General features: G+C 46.1%; 1 protein-coding gene across 2 annotated transcripts in view; it reads right to left on the bottom strand.

The window, feature by feature from the left end:
• ELP6 (elongator acetyltransferase complex subunit 6) overlaps nucleotides 1-27,764 on the bottom strand; it is a 176,007-nt gene that overhangs the window by 124,011 nt on the left and 24,232 nt on the right. For both annotated transcript variants that reach the window (XM_078662545.1, XM_078662544.1), the window contains exon 2: nucleotides 18,435-18,499. In XM_078662545.1, the coding sequence (XP_078518671.1) occupies nucleotides 18,435-18,488 (54 nt within the window). In that variant the 5' untranslated portion in view covers nucleotides 18,489-18,499. The remainder of the gene's footprint in view (nucleotides 1-18,434; nucleotides 18,500-27,764) is intronic.

The raw sequence follows: 27,764 nt of genomic DNA, 5'->3' as shown, positions 1-27,764 counted from the left end.
GTTATTCCACATGCTTAGCTTAGGATGAAAAAACGTTGTTTTATCGATAGCCATGATGATATTCCATATATGAACTGCGTCTTTAGCAGTCTTAAACTTCACTCGTTTAAAGTAGTTCGGGTCGTTGCATCTAGCTAGAAATTGTACAGAATTTGCCCCTCGCATAAATTGGTGAAAAAAATAAGGGTAGCTAGAGGAGAAAAGGCTACGTATCCGACCCAAAAAAGAAGAGTAAAAATAAAATTTTAAATCGGGGAATTCAAGGCCGCCCTTAATAGCTGTTAGTTTGAGAAGAGAAAGAGCTCTGCGGTTTTTCTTGCAGCCCCAGATATAGCTGCCTAAAATACCATTCAGTTTTTTAAAGAATAAGTTGTTAATAAAAAGACCTCATAGACCTAAATAAATACAAAAATTTAGGCAGGATGTTCATTTTTATAAGGTTAATTCGTCCAAGCAAATTTAAGAGAACCTTGTGCCATTTTTTGAGGAGCCTTGTTGTCTCCTTCAGTAAGGTATGCTGGGGAGGCATTCGGCCACCCCAGCGGGGACCCAATGATGAAGCATGTCACCAGCTAGTGGTGAGTGAGGGTCCTTTTACAAAAAATTTGTGATTTTGCTTTCCCCCTGGAAATCAAACAGGGACTTTGGTTCCCCTTAGGAATATTTTTCTCCATAAGGGTTTTCTTTGTTCTTGAGGGGGGAGGCAAGAGGCATATATATAAAGAAAAAGACACTAAAACTTTTTGTTGAATAATCCTTTGTTCATTTGCACCTAGTCACTCCGTAGTTGTTGTTAAAATATTGATTGGGGTACAGGAGTGCCTGCTCATGCCCTTACTCTCTAGTTGTTAATTGATATATATTGCGCAGCGCACAGCTGCCAGAGTTTAAGTTTTCTGAAGTAGCGTAAGAGCTTCGTCTGTAAAATCAATCCACCATGGAGGATCAGTGTCTCTCCTTTTCCAAAGAAGAAGTGGTTGCTTCATTAGGTGATAGTACCTCAATTTATGATCCTTTTCTAGTACATACAATCCCGCAAAACCAGCGACTGGGAAAAGTTAGGTGACCTTAAGCGCAATGACTCAAGTCTATCTCCAAGGCCCCGCTGGATGAGCCGACTGCCGGCCTGTAGCCTTGAACTAAAAAATCCATATGTAAGACACTCTTTTAATCATTACACTAACTAATATTAGGCACTATGAATTTTGGCATGGTTTAGGGAGTATTGTCTACGCTACTATAATATTCGCACCATCTAGCGCATTGGGGATTTGAACCCCGAATATAAGCATATTATCAGACACTACCTCTTTAAGAGCTGGAGCCTAGCGTAAGGGACTTTACGTTAAGCTACCACGTGATCGGAACTTCCTCGCACTGCAAGATAAATGCGATCCCGGGAATGCACACCTCACTTCCGGGGAGACAGCAGCTCAGAGTGCAGGTATAATGCGGGGAGTCGCGAGTGCTGAAGTAAGTCACAAGCTCTAATTTGATTTAGCGGCAACAAAGGAAAACATCTTCTGTCCGTGGGATAACATCTTCTCTCCCCTTTGTTAAGATAGACACCGCGTGAAGGCATCCCGCGCTGTCTCGACCCATGGGGAGAGTCCATTGCTCTCGTAACGTGAGTGTTTGTGTTTGTATGTCGCTATTGTTAAAAGCACCACTGAAATCTTACCAGGGGCCCCTTCTTTCACTGGGTTTCCAGGTACTAGTAGAAGAGGCACGATACTATTCAGGACGAAGCACGATAGCTACATTCTCTTTAATTATTACTTTTGGCAGTGTCAGGATGAGTAAAGCATACTCCCTCTACATCCTGCCTACATTAAATAAAAGCAGCTGTAATACAGCCTTTGAAGTCACCTCGGGGTGGAAAAGTCTTTCACTTTACCGATGGGGGACATCAAAAACCTTGAAGGCTCTCTGTGAATTTCAGACTGCCTGGGAATGATCACCCTAATATAATAAAATAATGGCTTTGACACCATTCTGACATTGTGCATGTAATATTGCTATGCACTATAATTTGCTATTACGATGAGCTTATTCCATGTCAGTGTGTGTCATTATGTGTTATTTTGTATTGTCTTTTTCTTTCCCTCTCCATAGGTTTTTTATGCTCCTGCAAATCGCAGTGAGCTATCACGGCGACTAACCGTGAATAATACTATATGGTCTAAACTTCAAAAAGAATGTTTTCACATTTAGAGCCTCACGGGAGGGTGCGCCATAATGCGCGTACACCATCGGAGGACCTAATTTAGGTCCTGACGAATGCTGAGTGAATTTGCACTTGTTACAGCAGAAACATGTTGACCAGTTATTTGTGTTAAAGGACACAGGTTTCTTGAAACAGAACCGTGTAGTCCGCCACTTTGTTTTTAACCTAATACAGGTTGGCTGGTATTAAGATTTTTGTACATGCCCCAACCTTGTATTTTTAACTTTGCACCCACAGTTACACTCACACCTTAATTTGGGCACTGTTGCACTCACCACATCCCGCTCCGCTGTAGATCAGGCGTCGTAGCACGCCGGGGAGGCATTCGGCCACCCCAGCGGGGACCCAATGATGAAGCATGTCACCAGCGAGTGGTGAGTGAGGGTCCTTTTACAAAAAATTTGTGATTTAGCTTTCCCCCTGGAAATCAAACAGGGACTTTGGTTCCCCTTAGGAATATTTTTCTCCATAAGGGTTTTCTTTGTTCTTGAGGGGGGAGGCAAGAGGCATATATATATATAAAGAAAAAGATAACTAAAACTTTTTGTTGAATAATCCTTTGTTCATTTGCACCTAGTCACTCCTTAGTTGTTGTTAAAATATTGATTGGGGTACAGGAGTGCCTGCTCATGCCCTTACTCTCTAGTTGTTAATTGAATCATAGTTTAAAGCCATAATTTCTTTTAAGTTAGATGTTATTTTAATACCCAGGTAGTTCGCTGTGTGGCATACCCCCAAGACTGGGGCCGGCAGCTTGTAGTTGACAATAATTTGCGTTTTATTCAAATTTAATTTGTATCCCGAAACCAAGCCAAATTCGTCAGCTTCCTTAATGACCCCAGCTATGGCTTCCGGCACATCAGTTGTATGAATTGCCAAATCGTCTGCATACGCAGTAATTTTAAGAGAATTAATACCATGAGTAAATGGTTTAATACATTCTTGAGTCAGTATCGCATTAATAAAAGGCTCCATTGAAAGAGCAAATAAAAGTGGGGACAGGGGGCACCCTTGGCGTGTACCTCTTAATACCGGGAAACTGTTCGAAATTAAATTGGCATATCTTATTTTTGCGTTGGGGGAGTCATACAGTACTTGAATCCTGGTTAGAAATTGTTTCCCAAAGCCCATCCTCCTTAATATAGCCCAGAGATAATCCCACCCCACTCGATCGAATGCTTTTTCTGCCTCTAATAACACCATACCGAGTGGGGAGGCGTTAGTAGTGGCAACGTCAAATGCAGTAATAGCAGTGTTAACATGTGCTGTTGTGTCTCTGCCCGTCACAAAACTGTGTTGGTGTTGACTAACTAATTTAGGCATTAGCTATTACAACGGACAGCAGACGCCGACAGCCATCTTCTATCGTGCCGCTATCTTTGCTGCGATCCGAGTTATCCCTCTCGTGGCCCGCAAAGGAAGTCTTGCCGCCCGCATTTTATTATACGCGGCCAGAAATATCCCCGCCTGCATCATTTTGGGCGTTCCATTTGTCATCTCAGCTATTGAACTCACTAAAGGGAATTTTACCTTTCCTAAAGTCAGGGGGAGAATTGCTACGTTTCTTCAGCATATCTCGCTTGCGGAACCGTTCCCCCTGTGCTGAGCTGCTCCACCGTAATCATATGTTCTAACTATCTTCCACTTATAAACAACATGATTATTTTGTGAAGGTGACTCTGTTTCCGAAATTAAAAAGGATAGTTTTTATCTTTCTGAAAACCTTGCTGCACAACACAGAGGTTGTTTTAGAAATTAGCGAAAGACAAGTGTACGTCTACACTTTTTAAAAAAAATTTGTGTGGCTCCTGAAGAAGGCGTTGTTCTACGCCGAAACGCGCGTCGAGAAACATTCTCTTGCCACTCCCGTTTTATGTTTTATTGGTTACTGTTTTTTCTTTATTTAGCTTTATTGTGAACATTTATGTGTAGTTTTTATTGTGATGTATTTTTTTTATCTGAGTGTACTATTTGATGTTGCCTATTAAAAATTATATGATTTTAATAATAATTTTTTGTATTAGTGATCTTCCCCTCCACATATATTAGTCCCCTTTGTATGTATCTTAATTGCCTAGGAATTGTTACATATACATTAGCGGGGCTAATCTCATGGCTAGTAGCTTGGAATAAACCTTAGCATCGGTGTTTATCAAGGAGATGGGCCTATAAGACCCACACTCCAAAGGTGACTTATACTTTTTTTTAAAAAAAAAGATAATTTTGGCAGTTTTCCAGGAGTTAGGGGCTTTGCCTGTATCTCCAATTTGATTAATCACTGAGCAGAATGTAGTTAACAGTTCCTCGCTGCAGCATTTATAGATTTCAATTGGAAGTGTATCATCACCGGCGGATTTCCCCGGTGGGAGAGAAGAAATAGCCAATTGTAATTCGGAGAGTGAAAAATTTCTTTCGAGTGGTTCCATTAAATCAGGTTCCCTATCTAATGTCCAATTCTTGATTATATATCTTTGCATGTTCTCTTCAGTAGGGGTAGATTCGGGTGTATAGAGGTTGCCATAATATGTTACAAATTGCTGTAATATCTGTTCTGGTTGATTATAGCAGACCCCGTCCGCCCCTTTAATATTTTTAATCAAAGAATTGGCCCTATCTTCAGCGACCTTATAAGCAAGAATCTTACCAGCACTGTCGCCGCTTTCATATTGCGACTGTTTGTATTTATGTAGTTTCGAACTAACTTTTTCTCTTAAGAATGTTTTAGTTTTGGACCGGAGGGTGGTCAATTTAAGTTCCAGTAGAGGTTTATTTTTTGAAGTACGTCCCCCTAAATTCTCTCGTCTAATAGCCTCAGCCAAATATTCTTCCAGTGACCGTATTCTAGAAGTCATTTCCAAGATCTCATTTTTTCTTTCTTTGTTTTGTCTCATAATGAACTGCTGTGCGAACCCTCTAATGCTTGCTTTGCATGCATCCCATACATAAATGGGGTGAGCTGAGTCTAAGTTAAATTCCAAGAATTCTTTAATATGTATCTTCAATCGAGAGACAAATAAGGTATCTGTTACCAAATATCTTGGAAAAGAAAATAACCTAACAGCCGGCTTAGTAGATAAAATATTAAACCGTAATATAATAGGGTTGTGGTCCGAGGTTACTTTAGGACAGATCTCCATTTTACAACCCTCTAAAACACGGTCTGTCGTCCATGCCATGTCAATGCGGGAGCACATTTGGTGGGGGGCAGAGTAATATGTATATCCTGCAAGTGTCGGATATAGGTTCCTCCAAGCGTCTTTTAAATTATGAATGCGCGATAACTCTAAAATAGCTGCCCTAGTTTTGCGCATGCGTTGTGATGGACTCAACTTGGTCGTATCCCTGGCATAGTTCATAACGCAGTTGAAGTCCCCCATCATTATTATATCCCCTTCCCAATCCAAAAGTTCAATATTAAGACGATCAAAAACCCCCGCGTCGTCAATATTTGATCCGTACAGGGCACATAGTACATATTTTGAATTTGTTAGGTTAAGTTGTACTAATGCCCATCTACCGGCTTTATCTGAGGCAGTTCTAAGTACCTCCACCTTAAATGTTTTCTTCTTGAGTATAGCGACCCCCCTAATTGATGCATTCAAGGCAGTGCAGGTAATCAGTTCATATCCCCCTTGTTCCATCATTTTACGGTCCTGAAAACGAATATGGGTCTCATTTAAAAGGGCAAAGTGAGGGTTATACATTTTCAGTTCTTCAAAAACTAATTGTCTTTTAATTCTATTGTTGAGACCAGAGACATTCCATGCACGACAGTTTATTTGATACATTTATTCGATTTTAACCTCTGTAAACAGTGCCCATTGCGTTTATTTTTTAAATCATTATTCGGGTCTGTACATATGCTTGTGCTGTCGATTTCCCCCTTATTTCCCCTAACCCTTCCCCCCTCAACCCTCTCCCCTTGAGCTTCCCCCCCCTGCTCTAGAGGACCCACCCCAGGTACCTACACAGAAGCTTCCCTCTATCTTCTGCTGCCGCTGGAAGGGCAGCTAGCCAGAGAGGTCTCCCCAAGATCCCCCCCTCCATATTAAACTCATATACGGGGTCCCTACCTATCCCAACCCGAAAAATGTGCTTTTATAATTAGCAAAAATAGAGAAAAAAAAGGGGTTATTCGTAGCTTACGAATTCTAGATTTCTGTAAGGCTAACTACCTAAGTTTTAATATTCATTTTCGCCAAAAGTTGCTCTGCTTAAGTAACATCATTAAAAAAATAAGTATGCCCTGCATTTATAACTTTGAGACGCGCAGGTTCTTGAAGATATACTGTGGCCCCCCATAGACTTAAAAGAATCTATCAGTTTCCGCAGCCCCCATCTTTTGTCCATGGTGACCTTACTGAGGTCTGATTTAGCAAAAAAAGTTACGTTGTCACAAGTCACTGGTGTATTCGGTCGAGCTTTAATTGAGATTGCCTGTCTTAGCAGGTAATTGCCGAAATAGGCCAGAATGGGTCGAGGGTATTTGCTCTCTTTGTTTTTAGAAATGATCGGTAATCTATGTACCCGTTGAAGCTGGGAGTCCCAGTCCCAATCCCCTAGGTCCGGGAATGCCTTTTGAAATAATCGGACCAAATAGGCCCTTGCATCGGAACCTTCAGACCCTTCGGGGATTCCAAAAATTTTCACATTTTGGCGCCTCTGTCGGTTTTCAAGATCCTCAACTTTATTCTTCAAGATCTCAATGTCTTCCTTATGTTCTCCTGTTGAGGCCATAGTAGTGGCCAATGTTTCCTCGACGTCGACTACCCTCTGCTGTAGCTCTTCAATATCTTTAGTGACTCCACTTAGTTTGCTGGTGACTTCCTGTAAACAGTTATGTATCTTACAGTTATCTTCCTTTAGTTGACGGAAGTGTTGTTGAGATTCTTCGTGATGTGCCATGAATGTTTTCAGGATTAAATCCAGAGAGGAAGAAGAAGTTTCAGTTGGAGTAGGAGAAAGAATGAGAGATGTAGCGGGTGTAACCGTTGTAGCTGATATAGCCGGTAGTGCTGTTGCCTCATTACAGGGGGTAGTAAATATAAAGGAATTGTCTATCTGGCTGGATGTAACGCACCCAGCTGATCCAATATGAAACCTAGCAGGTGTAAAGTCCGGAGAGACCACAGTGATAGAAGCCAAATTGAGTTTTGAGCACGGAGTTAGGTCTAAACTTGGTAAACCCCCTTTGCTAGAAGAGATCTTAGAGGTATGGTCTTGTGAATTGTCAGCTTCTAAGGAGTGATTTCCTGATAGTGCATTAGACATGTTTTGAGAACCGCCCTTACCCTGCATCCACTTGAGTAGGGGGCTTTGATCTCTGATTATGTTCCCTCATGTAGCTGTTGATAATAGAGTTGTAATCAGCGTTGCTGTATTTTTAGTCTTCCCTTTCTTAGCTCTTACTTTTCCTTTCCCCCTTCTCTTAATAGCAGAGGATTTTTCCCTTCTTGTTTGAGCTCGGGCACTCTCAGATCCTCGATCTTCCCCTTCCTCTACTCCTTCCACATTCTCCTCGTACTCATCATTAGAGTTATTTTCTTGTACTGAGTTAGCCTCAATACTCTCCATATCATTATCGATACTGGAACCTTTCTCTTCCAGAGTCATATTCAGTGGTGGCACCAATATTTGTGCTTGTAGTTGTACCTGCGCTTGTACTTGTGCTTGTAATGGTTGAGGGGTTAGTGTAGTCGCTATGGGGGCCCTATCGGTTTGTGAAAGTGCATTGATATCAGAGGGAAGGGCGTCAGTATCAGTATCAGTATTCACCTCTGATTCAACCCCCCCATTCGGAGCCTCCGGAGGCCCAGTTTTAGTATTCGGCGTGGATCGCGCGTTCGCCCCTTTGTTTGGATTATTCTCCGCCGGTAAATTAGAGTCTAGCTCTCCCCCCACTGTTGCATCGTTATTTAATTCCCCTTGCTGAGTAGCTTTGCTGATAGTATTATTAGTCCTCTTGGTCTTATTAATAGCCTTGTCAGCAGAAAGATCATCCTCTTTTATTTTTAATTTTGACAAAGTCACTTTCTCCTTTACATACAGATTAATAGGGGGGAGATTAGGCTGTGGCTTACCAGCTTGATCCTCCGGTTGACTGAAGCGAGGCGTTCGTGCGACCACTGCAGGTGAAATAGGTCTAAGCAACTGTGCTCTCCCCTCATCCGATCCTCCCCTCTGCGCCTCTGATCCTTCCTTCAGGGGAGTGCCTTTCAACAGAGCCTTATTCTGCCTTGTATTTTTGGGAGCCATGAGAGCCATAAGAGTGGCCCTTCGCGCCCGTTCTACCAGACCAGCCTGGTCCTAGTTGTATCGATGGTAAATCAGTTGTCTGTCCAAAACCGCACCGTTTTAGTTCGTCAGTGCAAGATGATATTCCTGAGTCCCAGCACCGATGATCCCGATAATGTTCGCCAAGTAGCTCTCACCGTGGGGCAATCAGCACTGTGTAGTGAGCTTATGAAGAGCCGCACCAGAGTTGCCCCAAGACCGCCTCGGCGGCAACGCCGCTCTCCGTTCCTCGCTGTTCCTCGCTCGCCTCGGTTTCCGCCTCTCGCTGCGGCCGCAGTCCAACCGAGCCGAGCCCAGCTGAGCCGAGCGATAAGCACCAAACAGTCTCCGTCAGCGTGCTGTCTCCATCAGCGAGTCTCCGTTATCCGCTAGCCGTTAGCCGTTAACATTTCTCAGTTCTCAGGTAATCGGGTTATCGGGTCATTATCTTTCTCAGTTTCTCCTCATAGAAAGAGGGGGAGGAGGAGATCTCTGTGGAGCAACCTCGCCGCGGCGGCTTCAATCCGCCATCTTGCCAATGGGTACTCCATGTGGATAATAATTCACTAGTGTAAGCATGCTGGAAATGCGCGAAAACTGTTTTTCTTTATTTTTTACTCTTAAAGAAAAAACATTTTCTTCTTTGGAAAAAAACCTTAACCTGTCCCCAAAAAAGTTAGGGCACATTTTGATTCCAACTGTTAAATGTAGTGAACAGCAAACTTTGTTAATCTCAACAAATTACATTTGAGACTGTTACCACCGTATGCATGGCCAACCTTATTCCCCTGAAAGCCTCCATCCCGCACTTTACACTAGGACAACTGCAAAAATCCAAAATACGTTGCCAGCATTTTGATCTGCAAATAAATCTTCACGGATCCTGCAAGTTTTTGTGTTAAATTTTCATGTGCACGAAAATGGGTGAGTTAAAGATCTGCAGTCTTTTAAAGTCATAGCTCTACAAAACAGTGATAGAGTATTTTCTAACTTTGCTTATGTCTAAAAATCTGTAAAAAAAAATTATTCTAGGAGCTTCAGTCATAATGTGTCTAAGACTGGAGCCAAAACTCAGATAGGAATATGTGGCATCCAAAGAGTCGTGCAGTAGTACCTTGGCCATGTCATGCTCAAATGACACTGGCAGCCTCTGGACCTGGATGTGAGAAGTTAGCCTGGCATATGATGTCCACTATTCTAGTGGGCACCTTGCATCAGTCTAAACAACCCTTATTGATGGTGGTTGTAAAGTCAACCTTATAGACAAGCTATCCTAGTGGTAGCATGGACCAGCAGTCTTCGGCTAAAACTTCAGAGAGCATGTGAAGCCAGCTGTTTTACCATATATAATCCCTTGAGTACCAAATGAATGGACACCACACAAGGTATATATCAAATATATATGTATTTATTACTAACACAACCCCTCTGCACTCTTTATTAGGTCAGAGTTCGAGATACGTTACAAGTTACTCATTAAGCATACTATAAGTTGCACAAATACAATTCTGCCCTAGGGGCCTCACAAACCATATACTAAGTAAGTGGTATAAGAACCACTTCAGGAATAGTGAATAGGCCTAGGGCCTAGGGAATCGCTGGGGCTACACTACAGAACCAAAGGTTTGGAAGTAGGAGACCCACGGGAGACGTGTGCAGTGTGGGAACACAGACGCAGGTTACCATTGACTTACAATGGAGAACGAAGAAGTCACAAAGTTACTGATTAAGGACACTTACGGGTGGACTACGGTGAAACCCCTATAAACTAGGACACTTGGATAGTCAATACCCACAGGAGCACCGGAGCACTCGAGTTACCTCACCCAGGGAAGCCGGGTGCACAGGTGTCTTTTCGTGTCGGGTTTCGTCGATGCTTTCAATGGAGACCTGCAAACGAAGTGCTGCAGGCGGCCGAAGGAAGAGTGTCCGGGTGGATCGAAGAACTGAAGAACCTGAAAGCAGAGGGGACAGAGTCTTGGTCACTAGCCAGTGACCAGGAAGGAACCAGGTGATGTCGCGATGCAAACAGGTGAAGCTTGTCTCTGCAGCCACGAGGACCAGGAGGCATCGACGACGACCAGGAGCTGGATTAGAGCTGTCCCCCGAAGGATCTAGTTGACTGCGGTGTCGGTATCCGGATTGGAGCCAACAAGCCTTGGCAACCGCAACCCACGCAGGATGTGAAGATTGGCTTCAGGTCAGATCAGCAAGGTCTGAGGGGCTTCTCCTTTGCGGGGAAACTGGAGCAAACCTGGAGCAACCAGGAAAGCAAGATGATTTCAAAGGTTCCCCTTCAGGGGGCTCACTAGCCAACGGGCTAGCAACCGGGAAGACGCGCTGAGCTGAAATGCAGGAGCAGGCCCCACGCGGCACTCGTTGTGTGTGGAGGGCTGAGCTTCGGTGCAAATGGCGCTCGGGTCTGGGGCTTCTCGTACCCCAATGCACAATTGCGAGTTACCTCAGGAGTCGATGCAGTTAGCAATTTGCAAGATGTCCAGGGAGTCTGGTCCCACGTCTCTCGTGTCTGCCACGGGTAGCTTTGCTGTGGATGTGGGTCGGAGTCCAAGAAGTCTGGAAGTCCAGTCCTGAGTAGCTGAGTCTTCGGGTTCCTTCGGGAGCGTCGACAAAGCAAACCGGCAAGTTACTGGTGGTGCCTGTTTGAACAGGGTGGTCACTCCTTGACCACAAGGGAGATGTCTTCCGTCTTCTAGTTGATGTAGAAAGTCGAAGGTCCAAGAGTTCGTTTCAGAGTTTCAGTCCAGGATAATCTAATGTCTCTAGACACAGCTCCTATCTTTATACTAATCTAAGGGGCTGGATTATCCGCTAGGTCCCTCCTATGGGTGGACCCTGAGAAGGGAGTGGTTACACCCCTTTCTCTTTGTACAGTTTCGCCCCAGAGCGGGGCTGGAGTGCCCCAGCAACTGGTTTGAACCGGGCTATGCATGGAGCACCTTGTGTGCCCCAGGCAGTGTCTCCTTTTTCAGCCCTCTCTGCCCCAATACACTAAAAGCCTGTCAAGGCAGGAAACCTATTGTCCAGGCCTCCCCTTCCGGAATTTCGTCCAGCAGCAGGAGGTCAGACTTGTATCTGTGGCAGCAGCATCCATTTTGTGATGCTGAGGCTCTGTTTAACTTTAACCGGGTAAAGCAGTAACCAACATTTCTTCTCCCTCTAGAAGGGTGGAATGCTACCCCCACCGCCAGAATTGGCGGGGGGGGGTAGTGTATTCCAAAGTGTTTGACAACTTACACGACATGGTTTGACAAAGCCAAACCAAAGTTAGCTTTAACCGCGAGGTTTATAATGCACTTAAGAGTATATGGTATGGCTATATCATAGAACAGCTATAAGGACATGGTTCCGAAAGCTGCAGAGGGGCTCAGCTCATGCTAGGGCACCCTCTCACATAAAACCAAGTACTCTGCCTCCAGGATTGTTACGGCCTGCCATAGGAGTGACTTATAGGTTACTATGTGTCTATATATAAGGTAGATATAGGTATACTATATCTAAGTAAGGGGTGATTGCACCACCTTACCCAAGCTGAGTGATCAGCCTGTGGTGTCAGTTTGGATGGCCAGCCAGGGGTGGCATAATACATGCTGCAGCCCCTGGTAGGCCTTGGATGCACCTATGCCCTGGGTACCTATGGTACACTATACAGGGGCTCACAGAGGTGACCCAATTACATATTAAGTATGTACCTAAAGTACATGAGTCCATTTTATAGGGAGAGCAGATAGCCTGGGGCCCTGAATAGCAGGATCCCAGGCCAACTAAGTCAAAAGCCAGCTAAACACTAGGCAACAAGTTGGGGTAACCATCTAGTCAGATATCCATCTTCCTACACTGGAGAAAAGGCATGACAGAGGTTACGTAAAACAAATCTAAATATCACACAAAGGTAACTTCCAGCAGCTCCATTCAAAACTACAGTCTAATATTGGTATCAGACTACAACTTTCAAAAGCAAAAAAATCCTATAAATAAGTACTAAATTCAGTAACTTAAAACGTAAACAACCTGAATTCTGAAAAATGATGTGCATGTAAATGAATAGGACCACTGCTATTCCATGTAGTATCATTTATGCTTGTGTTAATGAGTGATCACTTCCTTAAAGCTGGTGCACGCGTGTCACTTGCATAGTTATTTGCCTTTAGGCCTTGGGTTTGAGCCATACCCTTATCCCTTTCTTCACCTACCTCGGCCCTTCCTTCCCCTTACATAGGTTTTTCCACATCCAAAACTGACAGCTATGCCAGTACTAGGCACACACTTGAGGACATGAGGCAATTCCCTACAACCCACAAATCAGGAACATACATCACAAAATGTAGACCCTTTCAAGGCCCAACCCCTCTTTGAGAGCGTTTCTGAAAAGGAAGCTTTTCTATGGTATGCATTTGTAAATGTAAATGTAAATGTATTTCGATTTATATAGCGCACTAATCACCCAGGGGTCTCAAGGCGCTTGCTTAGGGAACCCGTCCTGGTATTCCCCTGTGAGATACCCCGGCAAGGTATTCACAAGGTGAAGCCAGGCATCCCGCCGCGAGGGGCCGTAGTGGAGATTAAGCAAGCTATTGCCCAGAGTCGCAGAGTGTGACCCCGTGAGTCGAGTAGGCACCGGAGCGAGAATTGTCGAGTCCGTGGAATTTTTTTTTTTCAGCCCGAGACCCGCCGAGGCGGGGAATCGAACCCTGGTCCACGGCTGATCTCAGCTTCCGGGTCTGCCGCCTCTAACCACTGAGCCACCCTTCTCCACATTTTGCACCAACTACAGCAGATTACTGGGTCTCCACGATTAGATCGCGGATGTTCATCGCCAAAACAACTTCCACTATCCACAGCTGCAAACTAACCACGACTCTTCCGTTCAGATCAGCTGGCAGAGGCTACATAACCGTGACCATCTTTACCAATGGCACGGTCCTCATCCAAGCTAACAATGAGAACCTGGAAGCCTTCGACTCCATATTTCCCACACTTAGGTCAGCCCCTCCCACCCTCCCCATCCCCGCCTCTACGCCGCCTCCGACCACGACCACAACTCACAGTGAAGTCCGCGATACTCCCTTCCGCAACCCCTACCCAGTCCGTCAGGCCCCCCCTCCCCCAGTAATACCTCACCCTCCATGCTCAGCCACCCAACATCCGCAGGACACTCAATCCCCCTCCTCCTCCCCCTCCTCCAACCTCCTCACCTTCCTTAACACCAAGCTACGACAGCCTCCTACAGCAATCACCCCCACGCCAGCAGGCAGCCTTCAGACAACGAGCCACTTCCCCTCAAGTCTCCCTACATCCCTCAATCCACCCCTGTCCAAGCACCCCCCTGTCCTCCTCCCTTCCTCCCCCCTGTCTAAACCCCCGCCGGACCCTCCCCTGAACACCTCCCCCGTCCTTCACCCTATCTCCCAACCCACCCTGAACACCCCCCCCTCCTTCACCCTGACCCCTATCTCCCAACCCACTCAGAACACCCCCCCGTCCTTCACCCTGACCCCTATCCCCCAACCGACCCTCTCGAACCCTAGCACTCTCGGACCCACCGCGGATGCCTACATCCCCTTCCTTGAGGCCATATCAAAACGGCTCGCAGCCCTGGAAAACCAGGTCAACACTATCACCCATGGTCTTTCAGAAATCATCTCTAACCTTGGAATAGTCTGTAATCCCCACAAACTCTCCCCCCGGACCTCCCCCCACGTCAAAACGTCCTCCATTTCCTCTCCCACTCCAGTGGGCTCAAATCACCCGACCGCCAGGCCCCTTAGATCAAAAACTCCTATGTCAGACAGGGAAGCAGCCTTACTTGCCGCCACTTATGACTCCTCCCCTGCGGAGTCACCCAAATCTAAAATTCAAGTCATCACAGGTCACCGGAAAGACCGACCCATCGTCAATACACAGAGACTACCAGTCCTCACCGCTATACCTAGAGAGACTAAAGAGGGAACCACCAGTAAACAGGAGAAATTCACCAATTGCCTCCTAATCAACTGCAGATCGGCTTCTCTACACGCAACGGACCTAGCCGAAGCCATCCTCACACATGACATTGACGTTGCGTTCCTCACGGAGACTTGGCTTAATAAGACATCCCCTCCCTGCCTAGACATGCTGGTTCCACCTGGCTTCTCCCTCATCTCCAAAGATAGGATTGAACAACGAGGAGGTGGGGTCGCTATCATCCACAAGGACAGCTGGAGCATCACAGAAACCGCCTCCTTCGAATATGACTCCTTTGAATGCCTATCCACTGTCATCAAGACAAAAGACAATGACTCTCTACTGTGCCACCTACTCTATCACCCCCCGGGCAGAAATAACGAGTTCGGAGACCAACTATCAAACCTGATTGCACAAGACTCACTGGGCGACTCCAAAAACTTAATTCTTGGCGACCTGAACATCCGGTGGAATGAGACCCACAACCCTCTAATCAAATCGCTATCTAGCCTCCTTGACGAGAACAACCTCACCCAACATTGTACTGAGGAGACTCATTACAAAGGAGCCACACTGGACGCCATCATTGCCCAAAAGAATTCTATCACGGTCAACCACATACTACCAGTTGACTGGTCAGATCATCACATGATCTTATTCCACATCAATCACCCCATCATCTCGCTTAAACCTCCGCAAGTCCCGCCTAAATGGTCGAGAAACCTCTCCCAAGTACCCCAAGACATCTTGGAAGGTCAACTAAGCGCTCTTCTTTCAAATAACACTATGCACCTCTCGACCAACGACCTCGTCGACCACTACAACTCGGGGGTAGTCACCATACTTGACAATCTAGCTCCTCTAAAGCTCAAAAGAAACCGAACCACTCCATCCAGAACCTGGTTCACTGCGGACCTCAACGCAGAAAGAAGAAACCTAAGAACCAAAGAAAGAAAGTGGAGAAACAACCCAACCGCCATTCTCCGCCTTCAACTAAAATCAGCCCGTAGGAAGTACAACAACCATATCAAAAACAAGAAATCCAGCTTCTTCCGCGAGGCATTGGTCAAATCCAAAAACAGACCCAAAGAACTCTACAACATAATCAGACAACAAACAACAAAGCCCCTGCCCTCAACCCTACTGGCTTCCAAAGAACTCTGTGACAACTTTGCCAACTTCTTCATCGATAAAGTCCAAAAAATCGAACTATCTCTAGACATCAACAACCCACACCTCCAGAAGAGCTACTCGACCTCCCCAGTGGCACTCCCATCCGACTCCTTTCCCTCCCCCTGGCTAAGCTTTCGCCCCGTCCAGGAAACTGAGATAATCGCGCTGATCTCGACCGCCAAACCTTCAGCACACATCTCAGACCCCATCCCCCCATCTTTAATCAAACAAATGAAGCTTACCTTAGCGCCCATCTGGGGAAGAATCATAAACAGCTCCTTACAAAGCGGTGTGGTCCCCGATTGTCTAAAAATGGGACAAGTCACTCCTCTCCTGAAAAAACCCGGTCTCGACTCAACTGACTTGAACAATTTCAGACCAATATCTAACCTCCCTTTACTCTCGAAAACACTTGAACGCTGTGTACTCCTGCAACTGACGCAACACCTGGACAACATCAATCTCCTGGACCCCCTCCAATCTGGCTTCAGACAAGGCCGCAGCACTGAAACTGCGATGTTGAACATCATAGACGACATTCACGGATCTCTTGACGCTGACAAGTGCTGCCTCCTCATACTCCTTGATCTCTCAGCAGCGTTCGACACGGTGGACCACAAGCTCCTCATCATGACTCTTCAAGAAAGAGCCGGCCTTGGCGAGGTAGTTCTCAAGTGGTTTTCCTCCTTTTTACACAACCGTTCGCAACTAATAAAAATCAAGAACTTCACCTCCGATACCCAGCAAGTCAACAAGGGTGTCCCTCAAGGATCGGTGCTCTCCCCCCAGCTCTTTAACATCTACATGGAACCACTCGCTAAGTTACTCAGGAACGCCAACATCAACTTCCACCTCTACGCGGACGACACGCAGATTTACCTGGAAATTTCCTCTCTTAAAGACATCCAGAGACTCAACGATGTCCTAAATGAAGTTCAAGACTGGCTGACAAAGAATCACCTGAAACTCAACCCCGATAAGACAGAAACACTCCTCATCTCAAACAAAGAAGATAACCCTCAAATCATCGAGTGGCTAAAGTCGATCGATGCTCTCAAGGGTAACCTCACGCTAGCCGACTCCGTTAAATCCCTGGGCTTCACCTTAGACCCTAAACTAACCCTGTCAAATCACATTAAGAACTCGGCGAAAAGCGCTTTCTTCAACCTCAGACTTTTGAACAAAATTAAACCTTACATTCCCAACAAGGACCTCAAACTAGCCACGCAATCTCTAGTTCTATCAAGACTGGACTATGGGAACTCAATCCTAACAGGCATCCCCAAATCCCACCTGGCTCCACTAAAAACAACACTTCACGCGGCAGCAAGAATGATCACAGGCTGCAAAAAATATGATCACATCTCCCCGGCTCTCAAAGAACTCGAATGGCTCCCTGTGGAAATGCGAAGTACCTTCAGAACGGCCTGCCTAACCCACAAGGCCCTCCACACCGGCAAACCGGAATACCTGGCTAACAAGCTCAAAAAAGCAGGCCAAGCCAGAAACTTGAGAAGCTCTAATTCCCTGCTGCTCATCCTACCAAAAACCAGAAGGAAAAGAACTGCGGATTGCTCTTTCTCAGGAAATGCCCCCAAAATATGGAACGCCATCCCCCCGCACATCAGAACTCTACCGTCCTATGCAGAATTCAAGAGCCAACTTAAATCCTTGTACCTGATCCGCTCCCTTGGTTATGGATAACTTGGAGCTGCAAACGTCTCAGAATCCATGCGTTATTGTTGAATCCAGTACTGAGAAGCCCTGCTGTCCGAACTTTTCTTCTTTCCAAATTGTCTGTCGCCGATTGCTTTTATGGGGTTTGTTTCATGTTGTTCTCTTTTTCATGCCCACTACTGTGAAGCGCTCTGATACCTTCGGGTCTTGTTAGCGCTATAGAAAACTTCTAAATAAATAAATAAATAATAAATAAAGATTACATACCCATTATCTGACTAGTGAGGTAAATTCCACACAGAGGCCACCAAGAGACATATGTGAGCGATTAATAGCAATCAAATTAATATTCAATGTCACTGCCTCCTCAAGACTCAATGCTCACCACAGAAGACACTATTTCCCATAGCAACTGACTATGCGAAATATTGAAGACAGCCATGTGACTTGCTGTAGATGCTGTTCCCAACATCTGGTGCTCGTGTCTGTTGCAAATGATGCTATTCAAGGCAGTAACCATCCCCCATGAACAGGTAACAATGTTCATTTTTAGAGACACTACTCAGGAGGACCATGTAGTCACGTCACTACTGAGAAAACTACTCCATGCTGTTGGTTCTCATCGGGAAATTTAGTAATGCATGTCAGCATGACATGGGAAGAGGCAAGGCTCAGTTTCTTTAGAAGCTGTGTATCCTCGTCTTCACCACAAAGTACAGTCCCGGGGAGTCTCACGCAACCATCTCCCAGATCACATTCACTTTTTTTAAACCATACTGGAACCCCAAACTCAGATGTTTCTCTAACGGGTATTTTTTATCTTCATAGTTGACAGCTCTTTCTGTACTCATCATCTACTCCTTTTGCTCTTTTTTGTCTATCCTAAAGTAGATCTCTCTCAGGTTCGAGGGCTCCAGATGAGATACTTGTAGGTTGTATTTGGATATCAGTGACCAGTTACTTTGGGACCTCATTTTTGTTACTGTGGCTATGTGTCAATTGCCGGCTGTATGCTTTCCAAAAGGCCTACCAGCACTTTGGTGGCCAGGTTTGGGGGAGCGAGGGTAGAGTTCTTAATGTAGTAGAGGACAGAAAGTAATAATCTAAGAGTCGCCTGCCCTACCTGTTCCAGCAGTTCCAGCGATGAGTTCAGAATATGGTTCAGTTCTGCAAACATCCTCGTAAGCCCTATTTAGGGGATACAAAAAGAAATCAAGAGGTTAAAGCACAAGGACATTGTGTTATGTTCATTTAAAATGTGTATTTTTTTTAAACTTTGATATTTCAGAGACACAAAAATAAGAATCTATAAACACCTTTTCATTACAACCAGTGTCTTGCTTTAGGCTTAAGAATCAGTTCCTAAGGCAAGCAGAACTTCAATACAGCAGGTAGAGTTATCAAACCAGAACCACTTCATAGGATATCAAGTTTGCACCAAAATCACACTAATCAAGTCAGAGCTCTTAATTCAGAAGAAAAAACTCTCTACAAAGTAAAATACCCAATCACATTTCCTGGCATAACCATCTTTTTCCTACAATAATAAAACACAGTGTCTACCCTTGTGAGGTAACTTCATCCTACACCCCCTCCTAGTGACCAGTCATGGATACTGTGTTCCCCCATTGGATGTTTAGTCGCTATTAGTGGCAGATCTTTGCACAGGCAAAGACAGATATTCTCAAACATGGATCAAGCAACTTAGTTTTTTTTTGCACAAGCTGATCAGTAAGGAACATACTCATTATTTGTTTATTACCTATACTTTACTTATCATGTTTAATACACGGCAATTGTGCAATTAAAAAATGCAAAGCCACCGGAGTGCAGGTCATTTATAGTGTTAGTAGTGTTAGCATCCTACATAATAATAATCATAAAATATTAAACTACAGGTTTGTACAAAAGTCCTTGTAAACATATGTGAATAGCACTCTAGCCAATGATATTCGACCTTCCAAAATTACCTGGCAATTTTCAGAAGATGGAATGTGACTGGCAAGGCAGAATAAAACTCCTTCCGGAAAAAACTAAAAACATGGCTCTTTCAGATATAGGTCATGCATCACACGGAGATTTGCCGCTTCAGGGAGGTTCGAGTAGCCTGCAGCGTGGGGACACACTAGCTAGTGTGACTACACTAGCTAGTGTGACTAAGCGCTTTACAAGCTCATTTATTATTATAAATAGGGCTCCCGGTTTTATGGTATTTCTTTTTTTACCATTTCCGTCTGCATTTATTCATATTTATTTTTTGGTCATTTTTTCTGTATTTATCCACATTTATTTTTGTCGCAAGCAAATGACGATGCTGCAGCTAGTATTTTTTCACATTTATGCGACAGGGGCTATGGAGAGATTGTAACGACTGCACACACTTAGAAGGTTTCCAAACAAAATTGAACACACTAGAAGACAGAACATTCTATTTTAAACAAAAAGTGTGCATTTATTGTACTGACATCTGAGGCAGATTAAGCAGGTATCATTAAACAGCGCATTCTAAGAGGGAGTGATGTTGGATGCAGCCTCTGTTTTGGCAATGTTTGAAATTGTTGTTATTCTGATGGCATCAAACACGCCCTGTGGAACAAAATCTCTCCTGAAAGTTACCTGCAACCTGTTCTAACCCTTTGTGATGCAGAGAGCAAGCGCAGCATTAATGAGTAAGATTAGAAAAGGAATGAAGAATGCATGAAAGCATGGGAAATTACTTTTGCACGGGTAACATCAAGAAAGAAAAGAGACTGCGATCCACACCTCTTGATGGAGAAGGCTAATTGCACAGAAGCAGCTGGCATTCCACGTGTAAAGTGTTTTTAAAAAAAATACTTTGTGTTTTCTTTAAACGGGGTCTCCATAAAGTTGGTACACTGGCAGTATGTTATTTTTTTCATTCCTCCAAGCCTGCCACCTGCTGTCGAGCATACCACTACCTGCTAACAGGCCTCTCTGCCTTGCTGCCACTGATTGCATTCACAGGCTACCTTATTAGCGCTGACCCCAGCAGACCCGGCCAGATGATGTCTAAATTTCTATCAGTGAGCCAGCCTCCTAATGCACCCATTAACACCTTGTGCTCAGCTATAAGGCATTACTAGAATGGACACAGTGCTGCTTTAAAGGTCAAGTGCTTGCATTTCTTACAGCGTCCCCCACCCCTTTAACATGCAACACCTACTACCACCTGCTGCTTTGTGCTTCTACCTTAGCCGTTCTCTTAAAGAGGACTAAGTGGTGTAGATTAGTAAGAGGAGCGTGGCGAGGTAACGCTCGGCAGGAGTGAGGATGCGACACACTGTATGTCAGTATTTTCCCGTTTCTAAGTTATAAATACAGTTAAAGGAAAAATCTTTTTCCGTCTGTATTTATATGTAAAAATCAGTTTAAATGGAAAACCGGGAGCTTTAATTATAAAGTGGACTTTGGTCAGCCATGTAAAGAGACAGTAAATAGCTTTTTCTCCAAAGATAGAATCCCTGCTATCAGCAAATGAGACATATTTTTTTAATTAAACTGTATGATGCACCATCTCCATATAAGTTTACAAGGACATTTTGTACAAAAGAATGTAAAACAATATTTTATGAAAATATATTTTAAACAGCATTAAAGTTACTTCCTTTTGCAATGTCCTTATCAAGTACGGCACGGTGTACTTTATTCCTTATAATACATGGTCTCATAATCACCTTTCCCTCACAGTACTTAAATCCTTGGTGCGTAGTTCTTTAATTGCAGAATCCCATGTATTAGGGAAGGAATTTATTAAGGTGTCTGTAAGTTAAAATATTGAAAAATTACACGTGGGGGCTCATTACGATGTTGGGAGGAAAGCCTCCTCCTGACAGTCGGAATCTTCCCGACCCCGTCAGAGCCCTTCTAAATGTAAATTGATACTTGTATAGCACACTACTCACCCGCAAGGGTCTCAAGGCGCTTGTACGAATACCGCTGTGGAACCCATCCTGGCTTTCCTTCTGAGGTGTCCACTCCTGGGCACCCCCAAGGTGGAGGCCAGGCATCCTTAGCGTTGTGGGGGCCGTTGTGGAGATTAAGCAAGCTATTGCCCACAGTCGCAGAGTGGGACTCCATGATTGGAATAGGCACCGAGGCGAGAATTATCAGGTCCGTGGAATTTTGAGCCCAAGACCCGCCGAGGCGGGGAATTGAACCCTGGTCCCGGGCTAGACCTCTGAATCAGGGTCTGCCGCTCTAACCATTGAGCCACACTTCTCCACTGGCTGACTCTTCTGTTTTGGCTGACTCAGTCGGTTTACATTTTGACCGCACAATTGCGATGTTCGTGGTTGGAACGTGAATGGCCGGTCATTCCGCCTCGGTTCTGACCGAGTCACGGAGTATTCCTGTCAATTGGAATCACACAGTAACTCCATATGGACTGAGTTTCCGCCGTTGGGATTACAATGTCGGTTTCCAACAGCCTTTCGGCGCTGGCCTCTCCGACATGGAAAGGCTGTCGGAAGGTGACTTTGGAGGCCCCTGGCAGGGCCCTTTAGCACCCACGGCCTACGGTTGGTGGTCAAGGTGGTACCTAAGGTACCCCCCTGTAAAACCCTGCACTGTTTGGGAGGCACCATGGGGTGCCTGCGACAGGGGGAAGGTATTACACACCCTCCCCATTTCCCCATAGGAGCCTGTGTTACGGCTGCTTCTTAGGCGTAACACGAGCTCCCACTGGAAACAATGGAAATGCGACTGAACAGTGTTGGGGCACATCATGAACCGCCGCCCACAAGTTGGTCAGTCCCAAATCCGAGACGGTGTTGGCGGAGGCTTTTGCCCGACATCGTAATGAGCCCCTTGTTGTTTATCTTTAAGAGAGTGGCTGTTCTACATGAGACTAGTGATTTAAAAAAATATATATAATATGTACAAAATTTCTAGTTTTCTTTCTTGGAGCAGCCTGACTTTGCTTCAAAAATGCCCTCCTCCAAATTACCAATCTTTCTCATTACAGTCCTTGAATTATGAGGGTGACCCCTTAATCTCTGTGGGATCTTTATCAATATTTACAAACCTTGAATGTCTGTGCCCATGATCGAGATCCCAGAATACACTTTCAAAGGAAGAACCAAATCTTATCGAAAAAAAGGAAATGGCAACCTATAGACTCGGGGGCATATTTTCAAGGACTTATCTCTGAGTTATCGACACTTTCTGGCAGTCAAAGTGGCGATAAATGTATCACTCCATTCACAAGCTGGTGCTAACAGCTGATGTCACCAGCTTTCCTGCAATAGCAGCCACAAAAAACATCACCCACAGATGACCCCGGCAACTAACGCTAATGAGATGCAGAGTAGGCGTTCTCGTGCAAAAATCTGCGAAAACACCACTTTGCAACATTCTCAACAACCAGCCAGATCAGCGATAAGATCACAAAACAGGCGATAAGGCACGTTAGCAGTAGGGATTTAACACCTGCTCTAACCTGGTGTAAAGTCGGACGACAACCTGCACCATAAAAGGGAGCCCAGGCCAGAGCCACACCAGAAGAACAACAGATGCCATGGAGCTACTGATCATGTAGCTTGGAGCCCCAAGAGGGCCACAATACCCTGCCACCACCCCAGGCCCGCAACCCCCCCAGACCTCACCCCGCACCCCCCCCCCCCCCAGACTACCACAGAGGCAGTGCAGACAAAGACAGCGGACCTTCAAAAAATGCATCAGCCTCACAGACATAACACCAGAGGATGTCATTGCCCACTACAGGCTCAAAAGTACAACCATCCTCCGCATCCTGAACATCATTGCCCACAGGCTGACAGTACCAACACAGCGGACAACCAACATCCCTCCGCAGACAAAGCTGCTGGCTGTGCTGCATCGGATGGCCTCTGGTACCTTCCAACCAACAACTGCCAGAGTCAGAGGAGTCTCACAGCCAGCCCTATTAAAGTTCCTCACAACTGTCTTGGAATCCATCATCAGCTTGGTACCCCAGCACCTTCACTTCCCCACACTGCGCAGGAACAGCTGGAGACCAAGCAAGGCCACTAACGCCATAGCTGGCTTCCCGCACATGTTGGGGGCAATTGACTGCACACATGTCCTACTTGTGCCCTCTGCCAGCACTGCACACAATTACCGCAAAAGAAAGCACACGCATTCCATCAATGTGCAGGCAATAGTGGACGACCAATGTCGTCCCCAACTACCCAGGCAGTGTGCATGATTCCTACATATTCCGACAGTCCATCATCAACCAAATGAACACACCAACTCCACAATAATGCAGCTCACAACTCAGGTAATGCACATGTTACAAACTCACATACAACATGCCAAACAGCATGCCCACCCACCATACACGACAGCACAACTTACTGTGGTAACCTGGGCTAGCCATGTACATGAGCCATCAACGGCATAGCACCTCAGCCACACAATACCAGATTGTGGGGAGAGGTAGGAACCAGGCAAGTGCAAAGGAGGCAAGTAACCCATGAATGAAAATGTACACAATGCCAAGTGTGGCGTGGATGTGCTGGCCAGACTGCAGTATGTAGACCACAGACATATCCATGTCGACATACACTGCTGGTGTTTGGAGTGTAGTGGACAGTGGACGCAACCATGTTACCCCAGGCAGTGGGCCAGATAGCGGAAATGTAGCTTGTTACGTCTCCCCATAGAAGCGTGAGCGGAGTGGGCTGGTCTGGCGTACGCCAGGCCAGCGTAGGGGTGTGAATAAAAAGCGCGCAGCACTGGGCGTGGTTCTTTTCCGGAATGGCCAACCTGTCTACCAGGGCGGCGCATCTCACCCTGCCACGAGGCCGACGCCATGAGCGGTGTTGCCTGCAATCCTGTGCGCCTGCTGCACCCCAGGCCGCTGGTACCCAGACCTGTCTTGCCCACCCCTGCGCACCCAGGCCTCAACTGCTCACCTGCAGACACCAGCGTGTGTCAAAGAGGGCCCACCACGTGCCGGTGCAAGCTTCAAGCCAGAGGCCCGCTACCTTGGCAGCTTCCTCAGACCATCACAGCCTTCATGACACAGGCCCGCAGTACTCCTTTCTTGTTGACGTACTCCACCGCTGCCTCCGGCCTACACTCTGGTCAAGTAGGTCACACATTTGGAACTGAGTCTTGATATCCTGATGGCCGAGTTCATATGGTAATGGGACGTTTGATATCACTTTACTCACTTTGATGTGGTGCCACCGACTCTGTGCATGCATTCCAACCAGATGTGTCTTTGGTCCCTTGCTGACTTCTGCCTTCGGACCACACTGCGGTCCAGTAGGTCACACATTTGGAACCGAGTCTTGATTTCTCAATGGCAGAGTTCATATCATTGTACGCAAGGAGAGGAATAAGAGGAAGACGCGGTTCAATCCGAGGAAAAAAGGATCATCGTTACGGAGGTGATCGAACACTACCAACAACTGCTGTGGTGCCACTAACTCTGTGCATCGCAAGCCAACGACACGTGGCTGTGAGCCCCTGCTGACCGCTGCCTCCGGCCTACACTGCAGTCAAGTAAGTCACACATTTGGAACTGAGTCTTGATTTATTTATGGCAGAGTTTATATCATTGTACAGGCCTCATCGCAGACTGCATCCCCTTTCAGCTCCAGTGCCACTAAGTCTGTGCCCCGACATTCATGGACACTCTCTGGTTGTACTTTGGTGGCGTCTGAGTCTATGGCCTGGGGGTTGTCTTTATCATCATGTAGCTGATACTGACTTGGTGGTAAAAATTAGTCTGTAGCATTCCACTCCTCCATTTGCCTGTTTCTGCTTGCATCTGCCCTCTGCATCATGCCCTGGAAGGACTCCTTCCACTGTCCCCCGCAACCCTCCGCGACATTCATCTTCGATGAGGACCTGCTCAGCTCGTGTGGCCCTACCTCAGTGCATCGCAAGTCACCGTTCCGTGGCGGTGTGCCTGTGCCGGTCACAGTGCATCCAGGGCCACTAACTCTGTTCAGCTCAAGTAATGGACCCTTGCTGTTTGAACTTTTGATTGTCTGATCACTGTTGTAGTTGTTGCCGGCACCAACCAGCCCTGAGCGGTGGCTTACACTCACCCCACACCCATCCGGCACAGGCGTCACTGGACATGTGACCCTGGCAATAAAAGGGGTCGGGGGCACGTGCCCGTAGCCAGTCCCACAAACTATCTAAGTGTGTCTGTGTGGTCATTATGTATGCATGGGGGCCCCGGGCCCTACGACATTTCATTGTGCTGTGTACAGCGGACCCAACCATATCACCTCAGGCAGTGGGGTAGACCTGGGACATGTAGCTGTGTCGTACCCCCCTGTGAGCGTAAGCTGAGTGGACTTGCGTACGACAGTCCAGCGTAGGGGTGTGGTTAATCAACCCGGGGCTCTGGGCGTGGTTAAGTTTTGGGCTTGCCAAGGAAGTAACTAATGAATGTGTCTCTGTTGTAGTGTCGGCGCCACCCGTCCTGCAATGGACAATATTGCTATGTAGCTTGCTCCGGGAGTGCGGGCTCTGCCGAAGGGATAAATGAGGGAGCGCAAGCCCGCTCAGGGTCAGGGATCATACATGCCAACTGTTATGTGTGTCGCTATTACTGCAGCATATGCCAAAGGTCTACCCTCAACCGCATCGCGAGTTCAGCCAGCCATGAACTCTACATCTGTGTCTGCCCTATCCTTACCATAGGCCTACAAACACGTGGCCGCCCACCTTCAGCGCACAACATCACTGTGTCATTGTCAGGCTTGTGGACATGCGCAGACAGGCATGACAATGGTGTGCCATAGGAGTGCAAGTGATGCAACTGTGCTGCGCACAATAGTAAGTAGGCCTGGGGGGGGGGGGGGTTTGGAGGAGCAGAAATGAGGCTACGTAATACACATTGATGCCACACATTTGCTACAAGCAGTACATGTCAAACAGGAATCACAAAGTCACACATATCACACACCAATGTACCAGTGAGCCTGCCAACACATCATGCAGAACGAACTATTGACTCATGGCTCTCTGCACTGTCACATATGATCAAGGATATGCACTCTGAGCTTGGATGATGACACGTTCCGAGCCCCGAACACACAGGCCCAGAGGCAGTACAATGTGGTCCACAAACGCACCAGGGGCATCGTGGAACGCACATTTGGCATGTTGAAGTCATGTGTCAGGTGCCTGGACATCACAGGTGGAAGGCTCCTGTACATCCCAGACATTGTGTGCAAGATGATTGTTGCATGTTGTGTGTTGCACAACATATGTGTACGCACCAAGTGCCAGATGCACCGGATGATGATGAGGAAGATGAGGCTGGTGGACCACACCCCACTGCAGCCGCAGCAGGAATAGCCCGTAGGAACACCATCATTAACAATTTCTTCACATGTGCACATCACATTGTGACAGTCCTTAGCAATCATGAGACAGTACAAAATGACCACAGGCACAGAAGGTGCAAGTAAATGCATTCCAAGACACATTCCCTGAGTGCATGTCACTCATCTGTACAAGCACATCACTCAGACAATTGTAAGTGCGACATGTAGTATTGACAATTTCATAATTTGATAATAGATGGAGGGTGTGTCACCTATGTACAGAGAGGCTGTTTAGGGTGTAACGCATTCGAAGTGCCAGTTATGTGTGTCACAGATAGTACGGAATCACACTCTTTGGCATTTCACATGTGTCCCAAATCATTACATATAGGCTGTCATTTGTGACCTACAAGTGACAACAGGACTTCTTTTGGGGTCAAATATGTACCACCATGATGCAGGGATGCACCCTGTGCCTCAAGTCTCATAACATAAGCAACATGGACGTTAAGGGGAGTCACTGTCCCTACCTTCGTCCATGCTTTCAAACTTGATTGATCATAGACATGACACGTCTATGTACAGGAGGTGTTGATTGTTCCTCTGCAATGTGAAGGGGAGATGCGGTTTCACAGGGTGTTCCATGTATGTTTCTGCAGTGGCACAGTTTACATGCAGACTGCATGTCAACGTACATTGTGACTGTGAGGAGATGCCTATTTGATGTGGGAAAATGGACATTTGTTCTACATCACGGATGTGGGGTTGTACTCGTACATTGTCATCTCACTGTTTTTTTTCTCTCCTTTTCTGGTGCATTTTACCGCATGATGCGTGGGAATTGCAGGCCTGTCGCTGGTTATCGCTGATTTTTGTATCGCGGTTTGGGACATTGCCGCTTTTTTTGCGTTCGTGTTCCGCATTTTTGCGGCATCGCGTTGATTTTAACGCGGTCATTTGACGTGTTATCGTGAGACTATCGCATGGTACCACCGTGTTGAGAATACAACGTTATCACAGCGTTTTTTTCCTGCGATAGACTGCAATGTGAAGAGTTGCGTTAAGCTAATTTTGCGATAATTATCACACGTTTTTGAGAATATCCCCCACTGTCTCTTAAATGTAGAACTAATGACGGGTGGGTTTTTATGCCCACT

The sequence above is a fragment of the Lissotriton helveticus genome, chromosome 10 (assembly GCF_964261635.1).
Source record: "Lissotriton helveticus chromosome 10, aLisHel1.1, whole genome shotgun sequence".
NCBI lineage: Eukaryota > Metazoa > Chordata > Amphibia > Caudata > Salamandridae > Lissotriton > Lissotriton helveticus.
Note: the sequence above shows the minus strand (reverse complement) of the source record. Positions and strands in the feature narration are given on the sequence as shown.